The sequence below is a fragment of the Drosophila nasuta genome, chromosome 3, assembly GCF_023558535.2.
Source record: "Drosophila nasuta strain 15112-1781.00 chromosome 3, ASM2355853v1, whole genome shotgun sequence".
Taxonomy (NCBI): Eukaryota; Metazoa; Arthropoda; class Insecta; order Diptera; family Drosophilidae; genus Drosophila; species Drosophila nasuta.
The window spans coordinates 31,160,898-31,180,808 of record NC_083457.1 but is presented as its reverse complement, the minus strand read 5'-3'; the positions used below and the strand labels follow the sequence as shown (position 1 = coordinate 31,180,808).

General features: G+C 36.9%; 4 protein-coding genes across 5 annotated transcripts; 3 read left to right on the top strand and 1 right to left on the bottom strand.

The window, feature by feature from the left end:
• The first annotated feature begins 507 nt into the window (after positions 1 to 507).
• LOC132788168 (fat-body protein 1-like) lies at positions 508 to 2,172 on the top strand. The gene has a single exon (XM_060795500.1). It carries the CDS (start codon positions 508 to 510, stop codon positions 2,170 to 2,172), a length of 1,665 nt encoding a protein of 554 aa, XP_060651483.1.
• Positions 2,173 to 3,755: 1,583 nt separating this feature from the next.
• Positions 3,756 to 10,338, bottom strand: LOC132792770 (alpha-tocopherol transfer protein-like). The gene is given in 4 exon segments (XM_060802239.1): positions 3,756 to 4,062; positions 4,127 to 4,499; positions 9,961 to 10,064; positions 10,066 to 10,338. Coding segments are annotated over 4 exon segments (936 nt in total). The 5' UTR covers positions 10,264 to 10,338; the 3' UTR covers positions 3,756 to 3,801.
• On the top strand, positions 6,786 to 7,109 carry LOC132792771 (ficolin-1-like). The gene is made up of 2 exons (XM_060802241.1): positions 6,786 to 6,916; positions 6,988 to 7,109. Exons 1-2 carry the CDS (start codon positions 6,816 to 6,818, stop codon positions 7,070 to 7,072), a joined length of 186 nt encoding a protein of 61 aa, XP_060658224.1. The 5' UTR covers positions 6,786 to 6,815; the 3' UTR covers positions 7,073 to 7,109.
• On the top strand, positions 8,414 to 9,899 carry LOC132792769 (angiopoietin-related protein 7-like). 2 transcript variants are annotated; one of them, XM_060802238.1, is made up of 3 exons: positions 8,414 to 8,514; positions 8,578 to 9,583; positions 9,791 to 9,899. In XM_060802238.1, exons 1-3 carry the CDS (start codon positions 8,437 to 8,439, stop codon positions 9,796 to 9,798), a joined length of 1,092 nt encoding a protein of 363 aa, XP_060658221.1. In that variant the 5' UTR covers positions 8,414 to 8,436; the 3' UTR covers positions 9,799 to 9,899. The 2 variants fall into 2 exon arrangements, with proteins under 2 accessions (XP_060658221.1, XP_060658220.1); XM_060802237.1 differs by having other exon boundaries at positions 8,578 to 9,728.
• Positions 10,339 to 19,911: the final 9,573 nt, after the last annotated feature.

The following is a 19,911-nucleotide window of genomic DNA, read 5'->3' as shown; positions in this document are numbered from 1 at the left end:
AAAATACTTAATCGATTGCAATATTGTCATGTTTAATATATCGTCTAGTTAGTTCTAGTAGTTATTGTTTTTGGTTTCCAATATAGTCAAATTATAGTCAGTTTATTTACCCCAAGCAAATTGATAAGTTCAAGTGTTAATTACCTATAGCTATAGCTATGCAGGTCCCCAATCGAGGATGTCGTTGAACTCGGCATCGGGAAGAGCTTTAGCCGCCCCCCAGATAATCAGCCAGACTTACAATCACTTGACCCATAGGGTCTAAGACCCAAATTGATTCGTGAATATGCAAAATTATACGTGTTATTTATGACTGATAAATGTGTATTTTCGACCGATCTGAACGAGTAATGAGCAGCACTAGGATGATAAGCCAGGGTATAAAAACCCTGCAGAGCCAGCAATCGAAATGCAGTTGCCTTCTGGTTGGCAAATCTCAAGACTCAAGTGCAAATCGCGACTTTCTCTCTCTTGTATTGAAAGTTAAGCAATTCAAAGTTCTTAATCATGGGCAAACTTCTGTTACTTGTGGCTTGTGTACTTGGCACAGCTGTCGCCGGTCGCATTCCCATCAATGTCCTGCAGGAGCAGAACACGCGTCCATCTCTGATGCATCTGATTGGTCTCCGCTGGCAGATAATACCGCGCAGTGGCCTGGAGCAGATGGAGAATCGCTTTATGCGTCCCGTGGAGCAACAGCAGCGTTACGATCAAGGCGAGGACATCGAATCGGAGCTGGAGCAGCGCTACAATCGTGTGCCCCTCACTCGCGATGTCACTGAGCAGCGCGTTGATCAAGCTCTGCCCTCCGCCGATGTAAACAGCGATCGCCTGTTGCATGTGGGTCGTCGTCGTCAACAGCAGCTGGAGCAGCGCAACAGCGAGCCCAACGACTATGAGCGTGTCATGCGCTTCAACAGACGTCGCCTCAATCAGCAGCAGCAGGAGGATGAAGAGGAAATGATGCCACTTCGTGTGAACCGCATTGGAGAAGGACGTCGTGTGGGTCCCATGTCCGAGGAGGCCATTGTCCAACTGATTCGTCGCGACAATCGTTTGTCGGAGCTCAGCGATCAGGAGATCATTGAGATGTTGCGTCGCCAGCGTCAGGGACGTAGCCAGGAGCAAGTCGAGGACAGTCTGCAGAGTCTGCGTCGGGATGACGAGCGTCTGGTGCACATCAACCGACGTCGCATGCAGCAGGGCGAGCAAGATGACGAGCAGGTGATGCCTCTGCGTGTCGGCCGCATTGGCGAGGGACGCCGTGTGGAGCAGCGTGAGGAGAAACGTCGTGACAACCAGCAGCGAGGTGAGGGTCGTCGTGGCAGCCAGCAGCAGGAACAGGAGGAGGGACGTCGTGGCATTCAGCGGGAGCAACAGGAGCAAGAGCAGTACAACCAGCAGCAAGTGAGATACAACCAGCAACAGGAGCAGCGTCGGGAGCAGTACAACCAGCAGCAAGTGAGGTACAACCAGCAGGAGCAGGGTCGAGAGCAAGTCTATCAGGACCAGCAGCTCGTTGGCGGCAACTCGCTGGACAATCTGGAGAGCGTGCGCCGCGATGACGAGCGTCTGGTGCACATCAACCGCCGCCGCTTGGTGCAGGACGAGATGTCGCCACGTCGCATTGGTCGCATCGGCGAAGGACGTCGTGTGGGTGATGTAAATGCCATGACCGAGCAGGACATTCTACAGTTTATTCGCAGGGACAACCGACTGACGAACCTGAGCGATGACGAGATCATTGAGATGCTGCGCCGCAATCGCCAGCGTAAGGTGGACAGCCGCCAGGTGCAGCGTGTCGAGGTTGAACGTGACCAGGATGATGACTTCGAGCGTCTGCAAAGTCTGCGTCGCGACGATGAACGTCTCGTTTATGTGAACAGACGTCGCGTTGAGCAGAGCCAGAATGATGAGTCGACGCCACGAAGCATTGGTCGCATTGGTAATGTGAATGGCATGTCCGAGCAGGATATTCTGCAGTTCGTACGCAGGGACAATCGCTTCAGTGGCGCCAGCGATGAGCAGATCATTGAGATGCTGCGGCGCCAGCAAAACGCTGGAGAGCGTGTTCAGCAGGTTGAGGACAATGACGACAGCCTGGAGAGTGTGCGTCGCGATGATGAACGTCTGGTGCACATTAACAGACGTCGCCTGGGTCAGACCTACTGATCTAGCTAGTCCAATTGATGATGTGGAAAATGCTAACGAAAATGCCTATGTAATAATATCCATTTAATCGGGGGGATGTTAAATGAATCCCCAAAATAAATTCTGCAATCGATGCAAAAATGCATTAACGAAAACACACAATTGTTTTTTGTTTGTCGGCGATTTTGATCTTGCAATATTGATTTACAGTGTAAGGCTGGAAGTATTGTAATTGAAATGTTTCTTTGTTTTTCGACAGCTTCACCGATTGATATCTTTTCAATCATTCACAGTCAATTTATAGCATACGATTTCAACCGAAAAAAAATTAAAATAAAATAAATCAATGGCAAGACAATAAATTCAAATGAAAAATTAAATAAATAACATAACGACATGCAAAATTGAGACGATCGATGGATCGTTGAACCTTCGATTTATCAATTGAAACACAAAATTAATTTCCAATTCCATTTTTAAACAACAGCAAAATCTGTTGTTAACTTGGCCAGTAAAATCAAGGCCAATGGAAGTTCCGTAAGTGCCAAGAATCCAAGCCAATTTGTTAAGATCATTTTGGGCTTTTCCGTTTGCGCCATAACACACAGAACTGTGTATAAATTATTATAAATACTACGAGTGTAGAGCCGTCGAAAATTTATAAAGAATTCGAAAAGTCGACTTGAGATTTCCGATAAATTCACACAAACACTCGAAACACTCGGGAAAAACAATCATTTTTCCATCAGTAGGAATCCCCCTACCACAACAAAACTAAGCGAAGGCCGCAAAACTGAATACAAACACTTTGTTTATTGAAAAAGATCTAGCCACAAATTTATGTCTGAAATAGAAATGTAAAAAATAAATACTTTTCTTTAGAACTTGTGCGAATAATTGAAGAAGTGGTTACCACAAATTAAATTGAAGCTTATGCACATCTTATTTAATTTTTGTAGAACACTAGAATATGAAAAATTTATAGATATAATTGCAAATATATATATTGGTAGACATCGTAGAATTAAAATATTTTACTTAGAATTCTTCGGTTATCAACATTCCTAAGCAAAAGAAAGATATTCTCAAGAATCAGAAATAAATGAGCCTATATATATTGTAGAATGGTTCCTAAGTATTCTGTTTATCATTTGTGCAAATTTATTTTTGGCACACAAAGACGGCCGGCAGGTGGCGCTTCGCAGTGGGCGTTAGGTGAATGCCCGCGCGCGAATGATTCGTAATCATATAATTTTCATTGAGGAATTGCTATATGCATCGGATTATTCACTTGATATGCGTATATACTATAGCGTGTATAGATTCGTTAGGCAAACAACAATAAATAAGAGGACTTGGAATTCGCATAAATTTGCAGTGAATCGTATTATGTGGGCGTTAATATTACCTATTAAAGCAAAGCCACATGGAAATGCATTCTATAAAGAAAAGTGGGAAATTCTTCACATATTTCTTAGAAAATTTTGGAAAACTGCTTGAATACGTATTTTTGCATGTTTATGTAAAGGCAAGTTGGTGTAAGATTACAAAGTGGATTGATAAAAGTAGGAGAAATAATAATATATTTATTAGTGTTCATTACAAAGTATTTAATTTGGGAATAATCTCATTTGACATCAAGCGTCTACATCAATCGAAATTCAATTTGCGAAACGATCCATCGACTCCAAAGATGCTATCGTAATCGTTGCATCGACCTCCGGGTCGCAACTTTTCATCCAACCCATAGTTGGACTCCTCCCTTAGGTACTCCTGGCATTCCACAAAAGTGCTCCACGCGGACTCCTTCAGCTCCTCAATGGTGCCCTGCTCCCCACCCAAATGTGTGGGCAAATACCGTTGGGGAATATGCTCATACAGCGACTCCAGATTGTTGCCATGCACCGACAACTGCAAGAGACGAAACAGAATGGAAACAGTGAAAGAATTCTTAGTATGAGACGACGGAAATTACGCGCTCCTGTTGTTTGGCTGACATCGCCGATCGCAGCAAGTTGAAGCTCATCTCAAAGGCAGGATTTGTGTGGATCATGTGAGTGCCTTTGTCTCGCACTGGCATCGCATCCTCGGCGAATCTAGCCATCTTCTTAATCACGCTTGGCGTCATCTGCAACAGATGCGATGCCGTATAATCGCTAAAATCCAACAATACAACATAGCCATGGATAACAGCATGGTCATCGAACTGTATGCTGAGGGCATTTAATGCATTCGATATGGCCATTATCTCCTCAAAGGTGTATTTATCAGCCGGATAGCAGCCTGGACGCACATAGATCACTCGGGGACCATCATCATGCAAGGGAATTGGCAAACGAAGTCCCACGCTAGATAATTCGATGAACGCAGTTACGTGTGTTAATAAACAGCTTTGTGATCAGTGTGAGCTTCTAACTAAGGTACGATTAAGTAAAGCTATTGACTATTACTTCAGCCGAAGCTGTTGTTAGATATCAATTAAGGCAATATTCGAATGCAAGATAAAGTTAACGTGTTTTGTGCTTTGTCTGAAGAGATGGAAATACATCAAATGATTAGGTAAAGCAAAATAAGTTGTCATGAGTTGAGCAGAAGCAGTTAATTGTTATCACGTTATTAGAAAAAACAGTCTTTATTTCTAAAATGGCAAACTTTTCATAGTCTCTTTATATCGTGATTTAATATAATTAAATTGAGCATTTTAAAAACATCACATTCGTGTATAACCAAATGCTGTATTCTATATTTTGTTGACAAGCTTCAGCTGCGTAATTCAGAACAACAAACTTAATATATGTATACATATAGTTGTGAAGTGCGTAATGCTTAAGATTTATTCAATAGGTATGAATTTATGTATTATTTATAATGCGTGGTCATAATATAAACAGATTTCGGAGAGAGGTTTTGCGCAATAAGAAGGAGAGACAACACTCAATCTGAAGATTGAGAATCAAAAACACGACGCTCAACTCAACTCATGCAGATTCTATTATACATAAATGTTATAAATATATATAAATCTACATACAGTGGAAAACTCAAGTTTACTAGAAAATAATGTCGGTTTCAGAGAAAAAAATAAAAACAAAAGTCAAGTTAAAGTTTGCATAACTGAACTGTCAAAATGTTAACAAAAAAAGTTTTCCGCTAAGGGAGTTTCCACTGTACTTTAAACCTTCAAAAATACTTCTATATGCCAGCCAAAGTCAGTTTTGTACATCATAGGTTATCTTACCCGACTTTAAAAATAGACATCTTCAATTTTCAATGTCAACATGCAATGTTCTCTATTGTGATTAGCTCATTAAAGAGAATTCGCGGTCGCTCATTTATGTACAAATGACTAAATTTTAAACATATTAAATTTAAATTTAATTCTGTCTCATTTAGTTCCATTTTAAGCGGGATCAAGTGCAGTTGACAAATTTAAAATGAGACGAATTATAATAAATCTAATTGTGATACTCTTACTACATCAAATTTTAAGTGCCGCAGCTCTTGAAGACGAGGTGAGAGACAACATTAAATATATTTGTAATGTCAGTGCTACAATTGGAATATTCTTTATCATTCCAGACTTCTGAGCTGAACCGAGAAATGCTAAAACAATGCGGCACAATGCTAGCCTCTTTGCGACAAGTTAGGGCAGAGTTAGAAACAAGCGAAGCGAAAGATAAAATCATTAGGGAGTTAAGAGACAAGTTAGTTCAACAGGAAATGAATGAGGCATTGATAAAAGAATTACGAAGAGAAATCGATTTTCAAAAAAGAATTGATTCTTGTAGCCTTTCTATAAATTCAAAATTAATTGAGAATTATACAAAATGCAGGGACGAATTAGAAAATAAATCCATTATGTTAGAACTAACAGATGCTGAAATGGAACACTTAAATTCTAGTCTGACAGCAAAGCAAAAACAAATTGATAGAATCAATATCAGCAAAAATAATTTAGAATTGAAATTAAAAGGTCATAAAAACAAAATACATGAAGCTAATAACAATCTAAAATTGTGTCAAATTGAAGTTGAGAAATCTAGTAAATTGTATCCTCAGGAACAAGCTATTGACCAATTACCAATAAAATCAAAACTCATTGAAGAATGCGAACGTAATTTAACAGTGAAATCCAGTAAATTAGAGATTTGCGAGCTTCAATTAACGAAACTAAATTCTAGTCTTATTGAAAAGGACCAAAGTATTTCAAGATACAATGCAGAGATCCACAGTGTCATAGAAAATCAAAAAAAAGTTCAGCTCCAATTAGTGGAAAGCCAAATTAAGTTACTAAAGAAAGAACAAGATAATAAATTCTGCCATTCACAAAATTATATGTTAAATAGAACAATACACAATAATACTCCAGCAAATTGCACTGGCAAGATCGAGGTTCCCGGCATTGGTTTTATTGATGTTGTGTGTGATAATCAGTCAGCTGGGCCAGGTTGGTTTGTCATATATCAGCGAATTCGGAGAGTGCCGCGTTTAGATAGGGACTGGGCCACCTATCGCGAAGGATTTGGTTCAATGCAAGACTATTTTTTCTTCGGATTGGAGAAAATCTATCTTCTAACGAGCTCACTACACCACGAGCTTTATGTGCATCTTGTTGCTTTGAATGGCATGGAAACGAAGACAATCTACTCAGCTACCATGAAGGCATGAAATTCTCAACACACGATCGAAACAATAACAAATATGATCGTAGGAATTGTGCGTATAATCTCTCTAATGGATGGTGGTATAAGGATTGCGGTGTTTGGTAAATATTTTAAATGTGCACTTAATGTTGAATTGTATATAATGAGTTATATTTTTATATTTTTCATGCAGTGACTTTAATGGACTATTTATAGGCAATCAACACTGCGACTTCAATGTGAAGGAAGTAAAGATGCTTATACGCCCCAAACAATAGATGAACATTTATAGATAATCAAAATATGTAAATTGCAAATTGGGATCATACATATTGAATAAAATGCATTGCGCTATTTTTGCTTTAGACTTTGTATTGTTAAATAAGTTCAAGGTTTAGCTCAACTTATTATGTTTTCAAAATAAATTGTTCTTCTTGGATTTGTCAATGACATCATTCTGACAATATTCGCAAGGCCACTCGGTACCTTAGAGACAAACAGTGACAACAGCATTTCGCTGATAAGCGACTGAGACTCCAAAACGACTTAGCATTGATATTCTCAGACGAAAATTGTACTCTTAGAGGTTACTAAGCTGTAGAGATTGCTAAAATTATGTTGAAATCAAATTCCAGCTAGCATATATTGCTCTCTACATAGTGTGGAAGTTGCTCAACTGTCGCTTATTCTCATCTGTTACTCTCGTATATTATATAGTGGACAATAATATATAATCTATACTATATATACTATACGTTAGCTGCTTATAATAGCTTTAAAGTCTAGAATAAAAATAATTCGAAATATATCAAAAAACAACGATCTGGTCGAGATGATCGATTGCTAGATACCCAGTTCCAAAAGTGTTTGTAATTTGTAAATACAAATGTCACACATAAAAAAATTAATGAAGCCACAGTTTGGTTTGCTCGACTGTGAGTTACCCTCTAATCATTTTCAATAAAAGCAAAACAGAGCAAATACGTTATTATCGGTCAAATACATTAGTACATTATAAAAATCAAATATATACCAAAATTATTTGTGGTATAACGGCATATTACTGCACTGAATATATACCATAGGCAACAAAATTACCAGATTTTACAATTAATAACCTATAGCTGCAATGTGCACAATTGACACACAATCTTTATCTGGAAAGGCATTTTGCATCTTTTGGCGATCATACCCGACTATAATATAATACTTTCTAAATAGACAGCGTTCAATGTCAAACTTGTTCTAATCTTTGCTGTATTTCGGACTTCATGACACCCATTTTATTCTATTATCAATATAAAATGTGGTCAATGTGTACAATGGTATATACAGTGAAACCTCTCTTGGCAGTCTATCACTTGGGGAGTTGTCATGCTGAAATAATACTATGCACTGTAAAATAAACCAAAATTCATATTTTAAGTTTTCACCAACCATATTGTTAATATTCGTACCATAAAGTGTTCGTTAAAAGGAAGTTTTAATTGTACTTTATATAGTCGAAAATAGACAGACAATAAATTCAGTAGCTTTAATGACACAATTCTTTATAGATTGCATATTCATTTTCGTTTTTCATTTTATTCTGTCTCATTTAGTTACGTTTTATACTGGATGCGGTGCGGTTGCCAAAGTCAAAATGAAGCGAATTATAATAAATCTAATTGTGATACTCTTAGCACAACAATTCTCTGCTGCTGCAGCTTTTGGTGACGAGGTGAGAGACAACATTAAATGTGTAAAGTGTGTGCTAAAAGTGAATATTCTTTATCTTCGCCAGACTTGTGAACTAAACCGAGAAATGGAACATCAGTGTCGCAGTTATACTTACTCCGTTGTTAAGCCTATGCTAGATTACTTGCGTCAAGTGGGCGAAGATTTATTGAAAAGTGAATCGAAAGATAGAATCATTAAGGAGCTGAGAGAAAAATTAGTTCAGCAGGAAATGAATGATGCCTTGATAAAAGAATTACGATCTGAAATCGATTTTCAAAAGAGAATAGATAGTTTATCTACAAATTCAAAATTAATTGAGAACTATGCAAAATGCAAGGACGAATTAGCGAGTAAATCCATTAAATTGGGAATATTAGATGCTCAACTGAGCAAATTAAATTCTAAAGAAATTACAAAGATTAATACCAGCAAGAATGATAAGTCAGAATTTGAAGATCTTAAAGTAAAAATGGTAGATAAATCTAACAAACTGGAAGTTTGTGAGGTTCAATTAATGAAGCTAAACGCTAGTCTTATTGAAAAGGATAAAAGTATTTCGATATATATGCAGAGATCTACAATGTGTCAGAATAAAAACAAAAAGATTGAGTTACAATTAAAGGACAGGGAAACAAAGTTAGTAGACAAAGAAAATTATCGGCAAATGTGTCAAGCAGAAATTGACAAATTAAATAAAACAGTTTACAATAATATTCCATCGAGTTGCTTTCCCTATGCGGAAAATCCCGGGGTTCATAAAATCGAGGTTTCTGGATTTGGTTTCATCAATGTTGTATGCAACAGTCAGATAGCTGGTCCTGGTTGGATAGTCATACAACAGCGAGTTGGTGGGAGTGAGAGTTTCGATAGGGATTGGGCCACCTATCGCAAAGGTTTCGGATCCATGGATAGCGATTTTTTCCTTGGATTGGAGAAAATCCATCGTCTGACGAATTCGCGCCGCCATGAGTTGTATCTGCACTTGGTTGCAAGAGATGACACCAAATTCTACACCCGTTACGACGATTTTAAAATATCTGATGAAGACACTGGATATGCACTTAGCTTGGGTAAATTTGAAGGAAACGTTGTCGATGTTTTCAGCTACCATGAACATATGAAATTTTCAACATTCGATCGCGACAATGATATGGCAACTTTCAATTGTGCTTCTGTTCTTAATTCTGGCTGGTGGTACAAATCATGTGTTTCTTGGTAGATATTTCAAATAGAATTTCACGCATGATTAATTCATTATTGTTGCATTTCTTATACAGTAACTTAAATGATTTATGGGACCGTCTACGATGGACCTCATTGGAGCTTAAAGAAGCTAAGATGCTTATACGCCCCAAGTTGTAGGGGAAACATTCAATTAAAGATCATTTAAAAAATTGCAATTTGTGAATATTATTTATTTAACGTGTACTGTTTATCTGTCACTTACCCCAATTTCAGTATATCGTGGATACGTTTGTTGTCCACATTACGTATAGTATAAAACTCTGGAAATTGCGTGCGCAACGTATAGTATTTATCTAGCTTGGATTTGGCTTTTTTCCAGGCTGAATTTGCAGCCGCGTAGAAAAGAAACCAGGAATTGATCATCACTGCGCGATCGAATATGTGCCTGTTGCTTTAGCCAAGTGCGTAGCGACAAAATATCAGCATCGAGACGATCGGGATCCTCATTCAACTCCTCGATGGCTGTGCACTGTAAACTGGCCGATAGAGGGCGTATATCGGGCATCTTGTAAGCGTTGTTGTTGTCTGGTAGAGGCAACTTTGTTGTTTGCTTTCAACGATCGCACTAAATTTAGCATGTTTATTAGCAACTCGATAATCCACTCAGCTGATTGTCGATCCAGTAATCGAAACCGATAAGATAAGCCTGATTAGAAGATAATTATAATTAAACAGAGATTATTCGCGCTTTTCGTGATAAGATTGCCGAATTTTGCTAATCCATCAAAATCCTACAAAGTTGCATACCTCAAAAAACAAAGCGTGTGCTTATTATACAATTTTCTATATTATTAATTTTATTATTCTTGTTGGCGCTTTCAAATTTTAAAATTTACAGGGTATTTTCCAGTCGACCTCACACCTTTACCCATCTGTGCATCAATGCTCAACACGAACTTTGATGTTTTGTTATCTTTATGCTCTTGTTTGTTGTTTCGCCATGGTAATTGTAGTTGTTGCTTTTGCGAGTTATCTGCGAATGTGTGGCGCACACAGAGAGAGAGAGAGAGCGAGATGGCGACACAGAGACAGAGCGACACTCACTTAAAAGCTCACATACACATACACATCCACACCCACGCATACACATAAGCACGCGCACATGAAACATCATACATATGTACATATGCACATACATGCATAAGTAGAAATACAATTGGATTGTGCTGTGGCAGACATATTGGCACCAAGCAGGCGACAAAAAGCAAAGTGCAAAAACAAATGCGCGTGTATGTGAACATACATACATACGTACATACATATGTGTGTATGGACATGCATAACAAAAGGCAAAGCTTCTAAAGATGCTCCACTCTCTGCCTCTGTCGTCCCTCGCTCTATCTCTCTCTCTCTCTCTTGCCCATTCGTCTACCACGTATGCTGTCAGTTTCATTTCGTCTTTGGCTGCCTCCCTTGCCTCCCCTGCGACCCCTGCGCCCCACGTCGCAGACTATCAATTTTAATGCATGTCGCCTTTCGTGCCAAAATAAAAAAATTAAAAATACGACAAAATAAACAAACAAACAAACAAAAAGCATATGACAAGAGTCGTCGCTGCCACGTTGCAGCTGCAGCTGCAGTCGACGTTTAAGTAGCGATGCTGTCTTTTGATGATTTTGACAACGTACATAAATGTGCACAAATACATACATACATACATACACGACATATATGTACACATCAGTGCACACATACATATCTATTGCCTCTTCAGCTGTTATTCGCATTGACCTTCAACACATTTTTATTGATACAAACATATGAACTCATATGTATATGCATTTGTGCACACATCCTCATACATTTGCATGTCAACATTTGACATTAACTAAGGGTGACTACGTCAAGTAGTTCAGCTGGTTATCTGTTGTTAAAAGATCGCTGAATGAGTAAATAACAATTTATTGTATTTAACAAGTTTTACTATTCTTTGCGTAACATTCAATAAAAAAGAAATATCTTTAATTAGAGATTTAATATCAGTTGTTGTTTGATAGGGTATAACATCTAGTATACACATACATATGCGAAGCATCTGAAAGACATTCTGATTTTTTGTTGCCTCTTCTGACATTTTGCAGCTTGAATGGAAAAGTTTCTGAAAAGAAATACGAAAAGAAGAAGAAGAAAAAAACGGAATGTAAAAAATGATAAATACGAGGCAAAGTCAGCAGGCAGAACATGTTCAAGTGACACCCGAAAGTGCTCGAATACATCAGAACCACAAATACCCAAAGCACATTTTGAATTTCTACATATCATACTCGCACTCGTAAGTATGTACAAATGTCTATTCTATACTCCTCACAATTTAGTTTTTGCTCTCTTTCTATTCCCCTCTCTCTTTCTGCTCCAATCGGAAATGTGTGATTCTTTCTCTACTATTTTCATACCCTAACTTTCTGGATGAAATGCGGGGTATGCTAAGCGTGATGAAAAGCTCTTCGTATGCTTGTGTTGCATTTTTATATAATATTATACAATATGTTGGTATGATTAATTGCCGAAAATGTTCATCTGTGATTTAAAAGTTTTATTATTAGTAGCTAGTAAATAATTGCTGGGTAACTTCAAGTCAAGCACTCTCAACTGGAGTGTTGTTACTTGTTCTTTTTTGCTCTTACATTCAATTTGAAATGTGTTTTTGTAGATTCCTGTGTTTGCCCATTTGGCGCTGTAAACATGCCACCAACAAATTCGGTATTGTAAACAAATTTGGAACTCTGAAACTTGTACCGCAGTAGATACATATATATGAATGTATATACATACATATATATATATATATGTGTACTCTGAGTGTTCGACTATCCACAAAACTTATTACATATGCATATAGGCAAAGTGTTGAAAGTACTTGCCACACACTCTCTTCAAAGCTCTGACCAAAGGGTCGTTGAGGAGCGGGGGAAAGCTGAAGGGGTGGGCAGCTAGTTGACAGCCACTCGATGGAGATAGACATCTCTATTTCAATGATGTCGTACTTGAATATTGATGGAAAACAGTCTTTGATTTACAAGCATGTAAGGCAAATAATCACATATGCTTCAGCTATTTAAACCAATGAAATTGAAATTGATAGGAAGTTGAAGATTAAACGACGAATGGCAATCAATAAAATATATCTGATCAACTAATGGTCAAGAATAAAGAGTAGCAATATTCTTATACCCTACTTATGTTCGATGTACTTGGCATTTGTTTTTTGTAATTGAACTTTAGCTTATCAGGTCATTCACCATTTGCCTTATCAGCTTAGTTTTACATCGGCTTAATGGGAACTATTGACACAGTTTAAATGAAGTAATTATAACCTAAAAACTATAATCGATATGTTGAAAATGAATCATTCTATTTAGTAAATTGTTTTCCCTGTAGTAAAAAGAATGAATGGAATGACGAGATTGATGTTTATTTCAAAGGAAAATCATACATGTTTAATAAAGTAATTTATAATTGTATTTCTTAGTTGAGAATACTTGAAACAAATCCATAAAATACTGAGTATAATAATGTATTTTGAATTCAGAATATCTTTGATAACCGAGACATAAATCTTGCTGAAAACTATTCGCATTATTTTTTTTAAGATTTTATCGATAATGTAAAATCAAGAAAAGATGAGCAAATTGAAAAGTGATTCGTAATTCAATCTTTTAGTAATTGGTTTTTCCATATATGCTATGTCGGAAAACTACTTAACATTACTTTAGTTTGTCAATGTCAAGGAAAATGAAATTTGGGGAATACCGTGCACTGAGTGTATTCTGTTAGCCTTGTCAAATGTGATTGTATTCAAACATTGACTACATCACTTGATGCTGCGGATTTAGCATTTGTTTTGGTCGCACCGCATCGCACATCATATTTAAATTTAAATCAACCTCTGAACAAGTTGTCTACACTCGTGTGCTTCGTCTTCTGGCACGCGAGATCAACATTTTCGATGAGGTAAGAGATTATTTTGAACAGAAATATAGAAATACATGCTTATATACTTATGTTATATATAATAATGCGACGATGACAAGTAATTTTTGTTTGTTTTGCCGGTGTATTTAAATTTTAAGAACTACACGTAAAGTAGCGTAAGTACAACAGATTATCATTATTTAGAGCGACGATTGCACAGTGCCTCTAAAGCTATTACGTACACTCAGCTGTCATTCATTATGCGGAGGAGGAGGGACAAAACTTCACACCATTATTCATAATGATTTTTAAATCTGCGTCTTTTGCTTCTCAGCATTTAATTTACAATCAGCGTTAGGTTTTTATTTTGTTTTACATCATTCAAACAATTCGTCTTGGAAAAGTCAAATTAGCCCCATTGTCGCCGGAAGTTTGGACAATTGTGAGTATTTTGAATAGCCGAAAACATTTGTGGTTACAACGCTTACAATGGCCAAACTTAAGTTTTGACTTTAAGTAGAGGTCAAAGGTTGAAAAAAGTTAATGAAATATGAATACTACATTATATAAGTATGTATAAAATTTTTAAGTTTAATAGTAATATTATTAATACGTTTAATTTAATTATGAGAAGTTAGTACTATTGAAAGCAGTATTAGATATGCATAAAGTATGAAATGCTTTATAAATTCTGAAAAATGATTCAATAAGTACTTATATAAAATAATATAAAATATTTTAATCGTTCTTTCTGTAAAAAGAGCCAACAGCAAACTATGGTAATAAAAATAAACACCTTATAGAGTATCTGATATTTCTAACATTCACTTTTTATTCACATCTTGCCACAAAATGGTTTTCCTACAACTTTTTCGATGGCAAAAGACATTGACAGAACGAAGCTGAAACGACTAAGGATATATTTTATATAATTTTATGGCTCGAAGTAGAAAGTTTACAAACTGCGGAGTTTCAACACCCCGACAACCAAAACAATTCCCCTCTCCAAAATTTCCCCAACCCAAAAACGGCGTCGTGTACACAAAAACAATACGAATAAAACTTGAACCATAAAATGCGAGAATTATTGAGTCTGTCGCAAATAGCAAAACTTTTGATTCTCTCTTGAAGAAAATCTCTTAATAATCCTTTCATCTACAAAATGTTCCAATTTCAGCAAAGAGCAATAAACTTCATTCAAATGTTGTTGTTTGTATTGTCAAGAGAGGGAAAATACTTATGGATACTCGTATTACAATACTATATCTGTTTATAGTTTCTTCAGTTCTCCAGAGTTATAAGAGAAGCTGTTCTCAAATATCTTTGTCTGTGTTATTAAGAAATATAATTACTTTTTATTTAAATTATAGAAATTTCAGGTAATATCTCTTAAACCTATTAAGATATGACTATCATATAATATATATGTAGTTTGATATTTTCTTTACATAATTCTGTATTGTATGTTTTTGGTTGTTTAGTTTCGGCGTGGCATCAATTTAAATAATGATACAAAACGCGTATAGCTAAAAGTCTTTAAGGTATGTTTGGTTAATTAAGACTTTTTTGACACACATAATTACTTAATGAGTGATGGAAAATCTGCTAATTGGCTTGCTGGCTGGCCAAGTGTGGAGAAACTTGACAGAAATGAAATAGCCAGAGAAATAATGTAAAGAGCGTGCGGATCACTTGTCACTGATGAATAGAATTAATCTTCTCGACATTCAACCAATTTTATTTTCCTCTTAAGTTTTGTCATTTTTTTTTTTTTTTTGTATTTTATTTTAATTTGTCTGTGCGCATTTTGTTGTTTTTTTTTCACTAATCAGCGAAGCGTACAAATCACCAACTAGTTTCAGATCGGGGCGTGGGTTGTACACGTGCCTCGAGGCAAAATATATGTTGAATAAATAATGAAATGGAAAATAGTATATTGCGAAATGAAATCAATTGATTTTTGTATATATATATTATATTTTAATACATCTCGCAAAGAGAAGCATTTTGAAGTGGCATCAAAAAGTATTTTAGTACATTTTTAATTAGCTTGTTGGCTCTTTTAAGGATAAGCTCAAGTCCTTGGCTACATAAAAGCCGCAACGTATTTTTAATGATGCCGCAATTATAAGGCAGCGTCATTAAAATGCTGTAATAAAAGCAGCACGATGGCCAACTGCTTGACGTCCAAATACCCGGCAAGAATTGATGTCAAAAAACGCGTATAAAATATCCAACGAATTAGTTGTGAGTTTATATGCCCAAGGAGAGAGAACAAAAATGTACAGGGTATAATTCGGAGTAACTCAATTTCGAGGTTTGAATGCGAATTGCGATTTGGGGTTATTAAAAACTTGACTATAAGCATCGTAAAATGCTCAAAATATAATCAAAATCTTTAATTACATAAATACAAGCAGAGAAGCGTAACAAAGAACTTGCGTTTAGAGGAGTGAAGCAACTTCCTGTGCTACATGAAAGTGATTCCTCGTCGCTTAAATAGCTGGGGATGGAACGAGGCGTCTCGGAGTGGGGTTGACTGATTTTTGTCTCCTCGACCTGGACGCGTAATTAAATTCCATTGGGGAAGCGCTTCTATGGAATGGAATGGTGTCTGAGTGTGCGTGATTGTAATGAGTGGGTGCCGCTGAGTGGTTGCTCGCCTTCTGCCTCTGCTCTTGCTTCTGGTGCCGCTGCCGCTGCCATTGCTCAACGCCCCACCAAAGTTATCAAGTACACAAATATTTGCTCTAATTAGTAAAATTGGACACGTTCTCTAGCTGCTAGAAGCAACTACAGCTGGACTGTTGACTGATTGCCTAAAATCGTTTCTTGTCTTCGATATTTGGAAATGGATGGGAGGAGTCGGCTCATTAAATGCTGCTGGTCAATGGGTCGATTTGGCCCTTGAAGTTCGGTTCACGTTGTGTTGTGTTGGGCTGTCGAGTAAATGCCAGTTTCGTGTCCAAATTGTTTGCCTTGGCATTGTTTAAAGCGATTAACGCTTAATATCCTGCTGATTGGTAATTGTCTTTGCATGCAGATTAAGTAATTTACATAGGCTCCAAACGCTGGGTGTTTACAATTAAGTAAACCCCTTACTTACCCTTACTCCCCTTTCTCCCTCACTCTTATATCTGCATAATGGCCGAGAGCCTAAGTAGCCGATGGCAACCCCAAAAAAGGCTTTCAATCGAAAGAAAGCGTGACAAGCAAATGTTTCCTCTTGACATTTTAGCTCGTTAACTGCACGCCAAGTGTCCTGCTCAACTCACACACACACACTTTGTATATAAAAGGACTAAACAACAATACAATGTACAAAAAGGACTATTCTCGGCATTGTATGAAAGGGACTTCTAATTATGTTTACTCGTTCTGTCCGAACGATACGAACGATTGTATTGACTAGCATAGTTTTCTTGTAATCTAGTTTACCTTATATCGGAATTAAATTGAATTACAGTAGCATACAGGAAGAATTTCGATTGCTGGGCTTAGTATAATTTTTTATCTTTATGGTTCCTAAAAATTTGGTTGCGTTCAGATAAAAATTGCAGGAATTATTTAGGGAATACTTTTTGATGGGCATGAACGCCTATCCACTAAGTAACTTAGTTGCTTTCACTGAAAATCTGGTATATTTTGCATTCTATAGTATATTTTCAATGTAATATATCAATATCCCAAGTGTACACTGTTTTGCATTTATTAAAAATGAGTAGCGGATATGTCACAGTCGAGCCCACTCGAATGCAGCTTTTTTACTTGTTCGTAGAAGAAGTGTAACCATCATCATTGTTTTAGGGTGATTTAATACAAATATAAAAGATCTATTATCAAAGATCTGGCACAATATATATCGTAATATATAATCGGATTCAAACAATTTAAATGAATTTGTATATAAGTAATAACCCTTGAATCTTCTACGTAAGCTACAAAATTTAAAAAAATCAATAGTTTTTGTGAAACTTAAAATATATGTAAAGTTTGTCAACTTTAACAACCTGTAAAAATAGTAAACCGAAAATACTTTTACCATAGAAGACAATATTTTTGTATTCTTTTGCATATGTTAAATACGTTATTAGTAGTAGTTAGTTAGTAGTTTATTTTGCAAATTTTATGAAAGTATGTTCTTTTATTGTAGAATCTGTTATATTTTGTTTGTTTGTTTGAATGTTTTGTGATTCTCCTTAAATCTTTCTAGAATTTCTAGAATATTTCCATAAGATTGCTGAACAATCTATTTTCTACTTTATCAAGACTGTTATTTGTTATTTCGCTTATTTTTGTATTCTTTAGCCAGTTAAATACAAGAGGTTTTTCTTACCTACATATAAACTGATTTAGCTACCTTCTTTAATAGCCCCACAACTTCATTGTGTCTCCTGTTGAAAATCTATGTGATGCTGCTTAATAAGTTAACTGAAGTTAAGTAATAATTTGAAAAAGTTTTTGCGAGTGTAACTAATAAATTTACGGCAGCCCCCAAAATCCCTTTTGTATATGGTTCACTCAAAAAGGGATCGGAAACTGGTAGAAAGTGCAGCAGGAACTGAGCTGGACCGTTGTTAAATGTGCGAGGAGCCGTAAGCCAAGTTTTGAGCACAGTTCAAGAAATGAAGCCGAAAAACAACAAATCACAGCGACCGAGAGAGAGGGAGAGAAAGAGAAGGAGAGAGATGAAGTGAACGGGAATCCTGTGACCAAACAACGACCAACTGACCTAACCCGGATATCGATAGAGAAAAGGGACAAGGGCAGGACAGGGCAGAGAGAATGGGTTTGGATAGCCCAATAGGGAATGCCAAACGAAATATACTTCAATAATTCATTCGAATCATGATAAATGCCCGGATTTCACTCTGACATTCGCAAAATATACTGAGGTCAGCACACACACAGTAAGTGGGAGAGACAGAGAGAGAAAAAGAGAACGAGAAGCCAACGGCAATCGCAATCCTTTCGCACAGATTGGGATTTTGCTTACGTGTTGACTTGGCCAACAAACTGTACGTGAAACTGTATGTGTGTGTGTGTGTGTGTGTGTGTGTGTACGTGTGTGGCATGGGTAGCTGCTGCTGCTGGGCTTAATGTTGCATGTATGATATACTTACTATGGCCAGTTGGCATTTCCCAGTGCTGATTCAGCGACTCCAAACTTTGACTCGGACTCTGGTCAAGACCTCTCTGATCTCGCTGAATGAAGGCATTTAAATGCTGTATATATACATATATTTAATCAGGAAATGGATGCCCCGTTTCTTCTTATAGTTATTGTCAGTTTCTTAAAACATATCCACTACCGTGATTGAATGCCAAGACGAGGCGGCTTAATGAAATTTTGTGGTTTGTTTTTGCCCATCGCATTGATGCCGATGATGAGCTCAACTTTGTGCACTTGGAAAAAATGCTTTGAACTTTATTTGTTGCCTGTAATTGATAATATTATTAAAAGCTTTTTGGTGTTATTTCGTCCGGAAAAAAGTGAAGGCGATGTGAAGAAGCATTTATTCTTCACTCACTCCACATTGTCTACTAATTATTGTATGTTTTTGTCGTAATTAGGAAACTTTTGCAGCCTGCACAGGATGTCCTTTTTCCCGCGAGTCCTCTTCCCAAATAATTGCCAGCCTCCAACAGGTTGTGTGTCAAGCAAAATAACAAGCAAAAAAAAAGCGAAAAAACAAAATTAAATGCGTCAGGTAAAGCGGAAAAGGGTATTCGCATGGAAGTTTACTTTGAGTAGAGTAATTGAGTTAAAGAGTATCTGTACCCATTAGCCCTAGGATAGAATAATATTATAAAAGTATGTAACGGGCGGAAGGTGGCTTCTCCAATCCCATAAAGTATATGTATTCTTGATCAGGGTCGTCAACCAAGATGATACTATAACCATGTCCGTCTGTGTATCAGTCTGTCTGCTAAAACACTAGATCTTTGAGATTAAAAGAGATAGAGCTATACAGACTTGTTGTGTACTTGTACTTGTTGTGTTTGCACGCTGATTAAGTTTGTTTCAAATTGCCGCCTCACCCACTTTGGCTGGTAATCTGGTATATATTTTGCCCTTTCTTGTATATTTTGAATGTAGTACTATATTAATATACCAGTTATAGCCTATGGTATATTTGCGGTATATTAATTTGATATATTTTAAAGTTAATACTGCACTGTTTTGCTTTTACTGACAATATGTATTGGGTATCTCACAGTTAAGCACTCTCGACTCGAC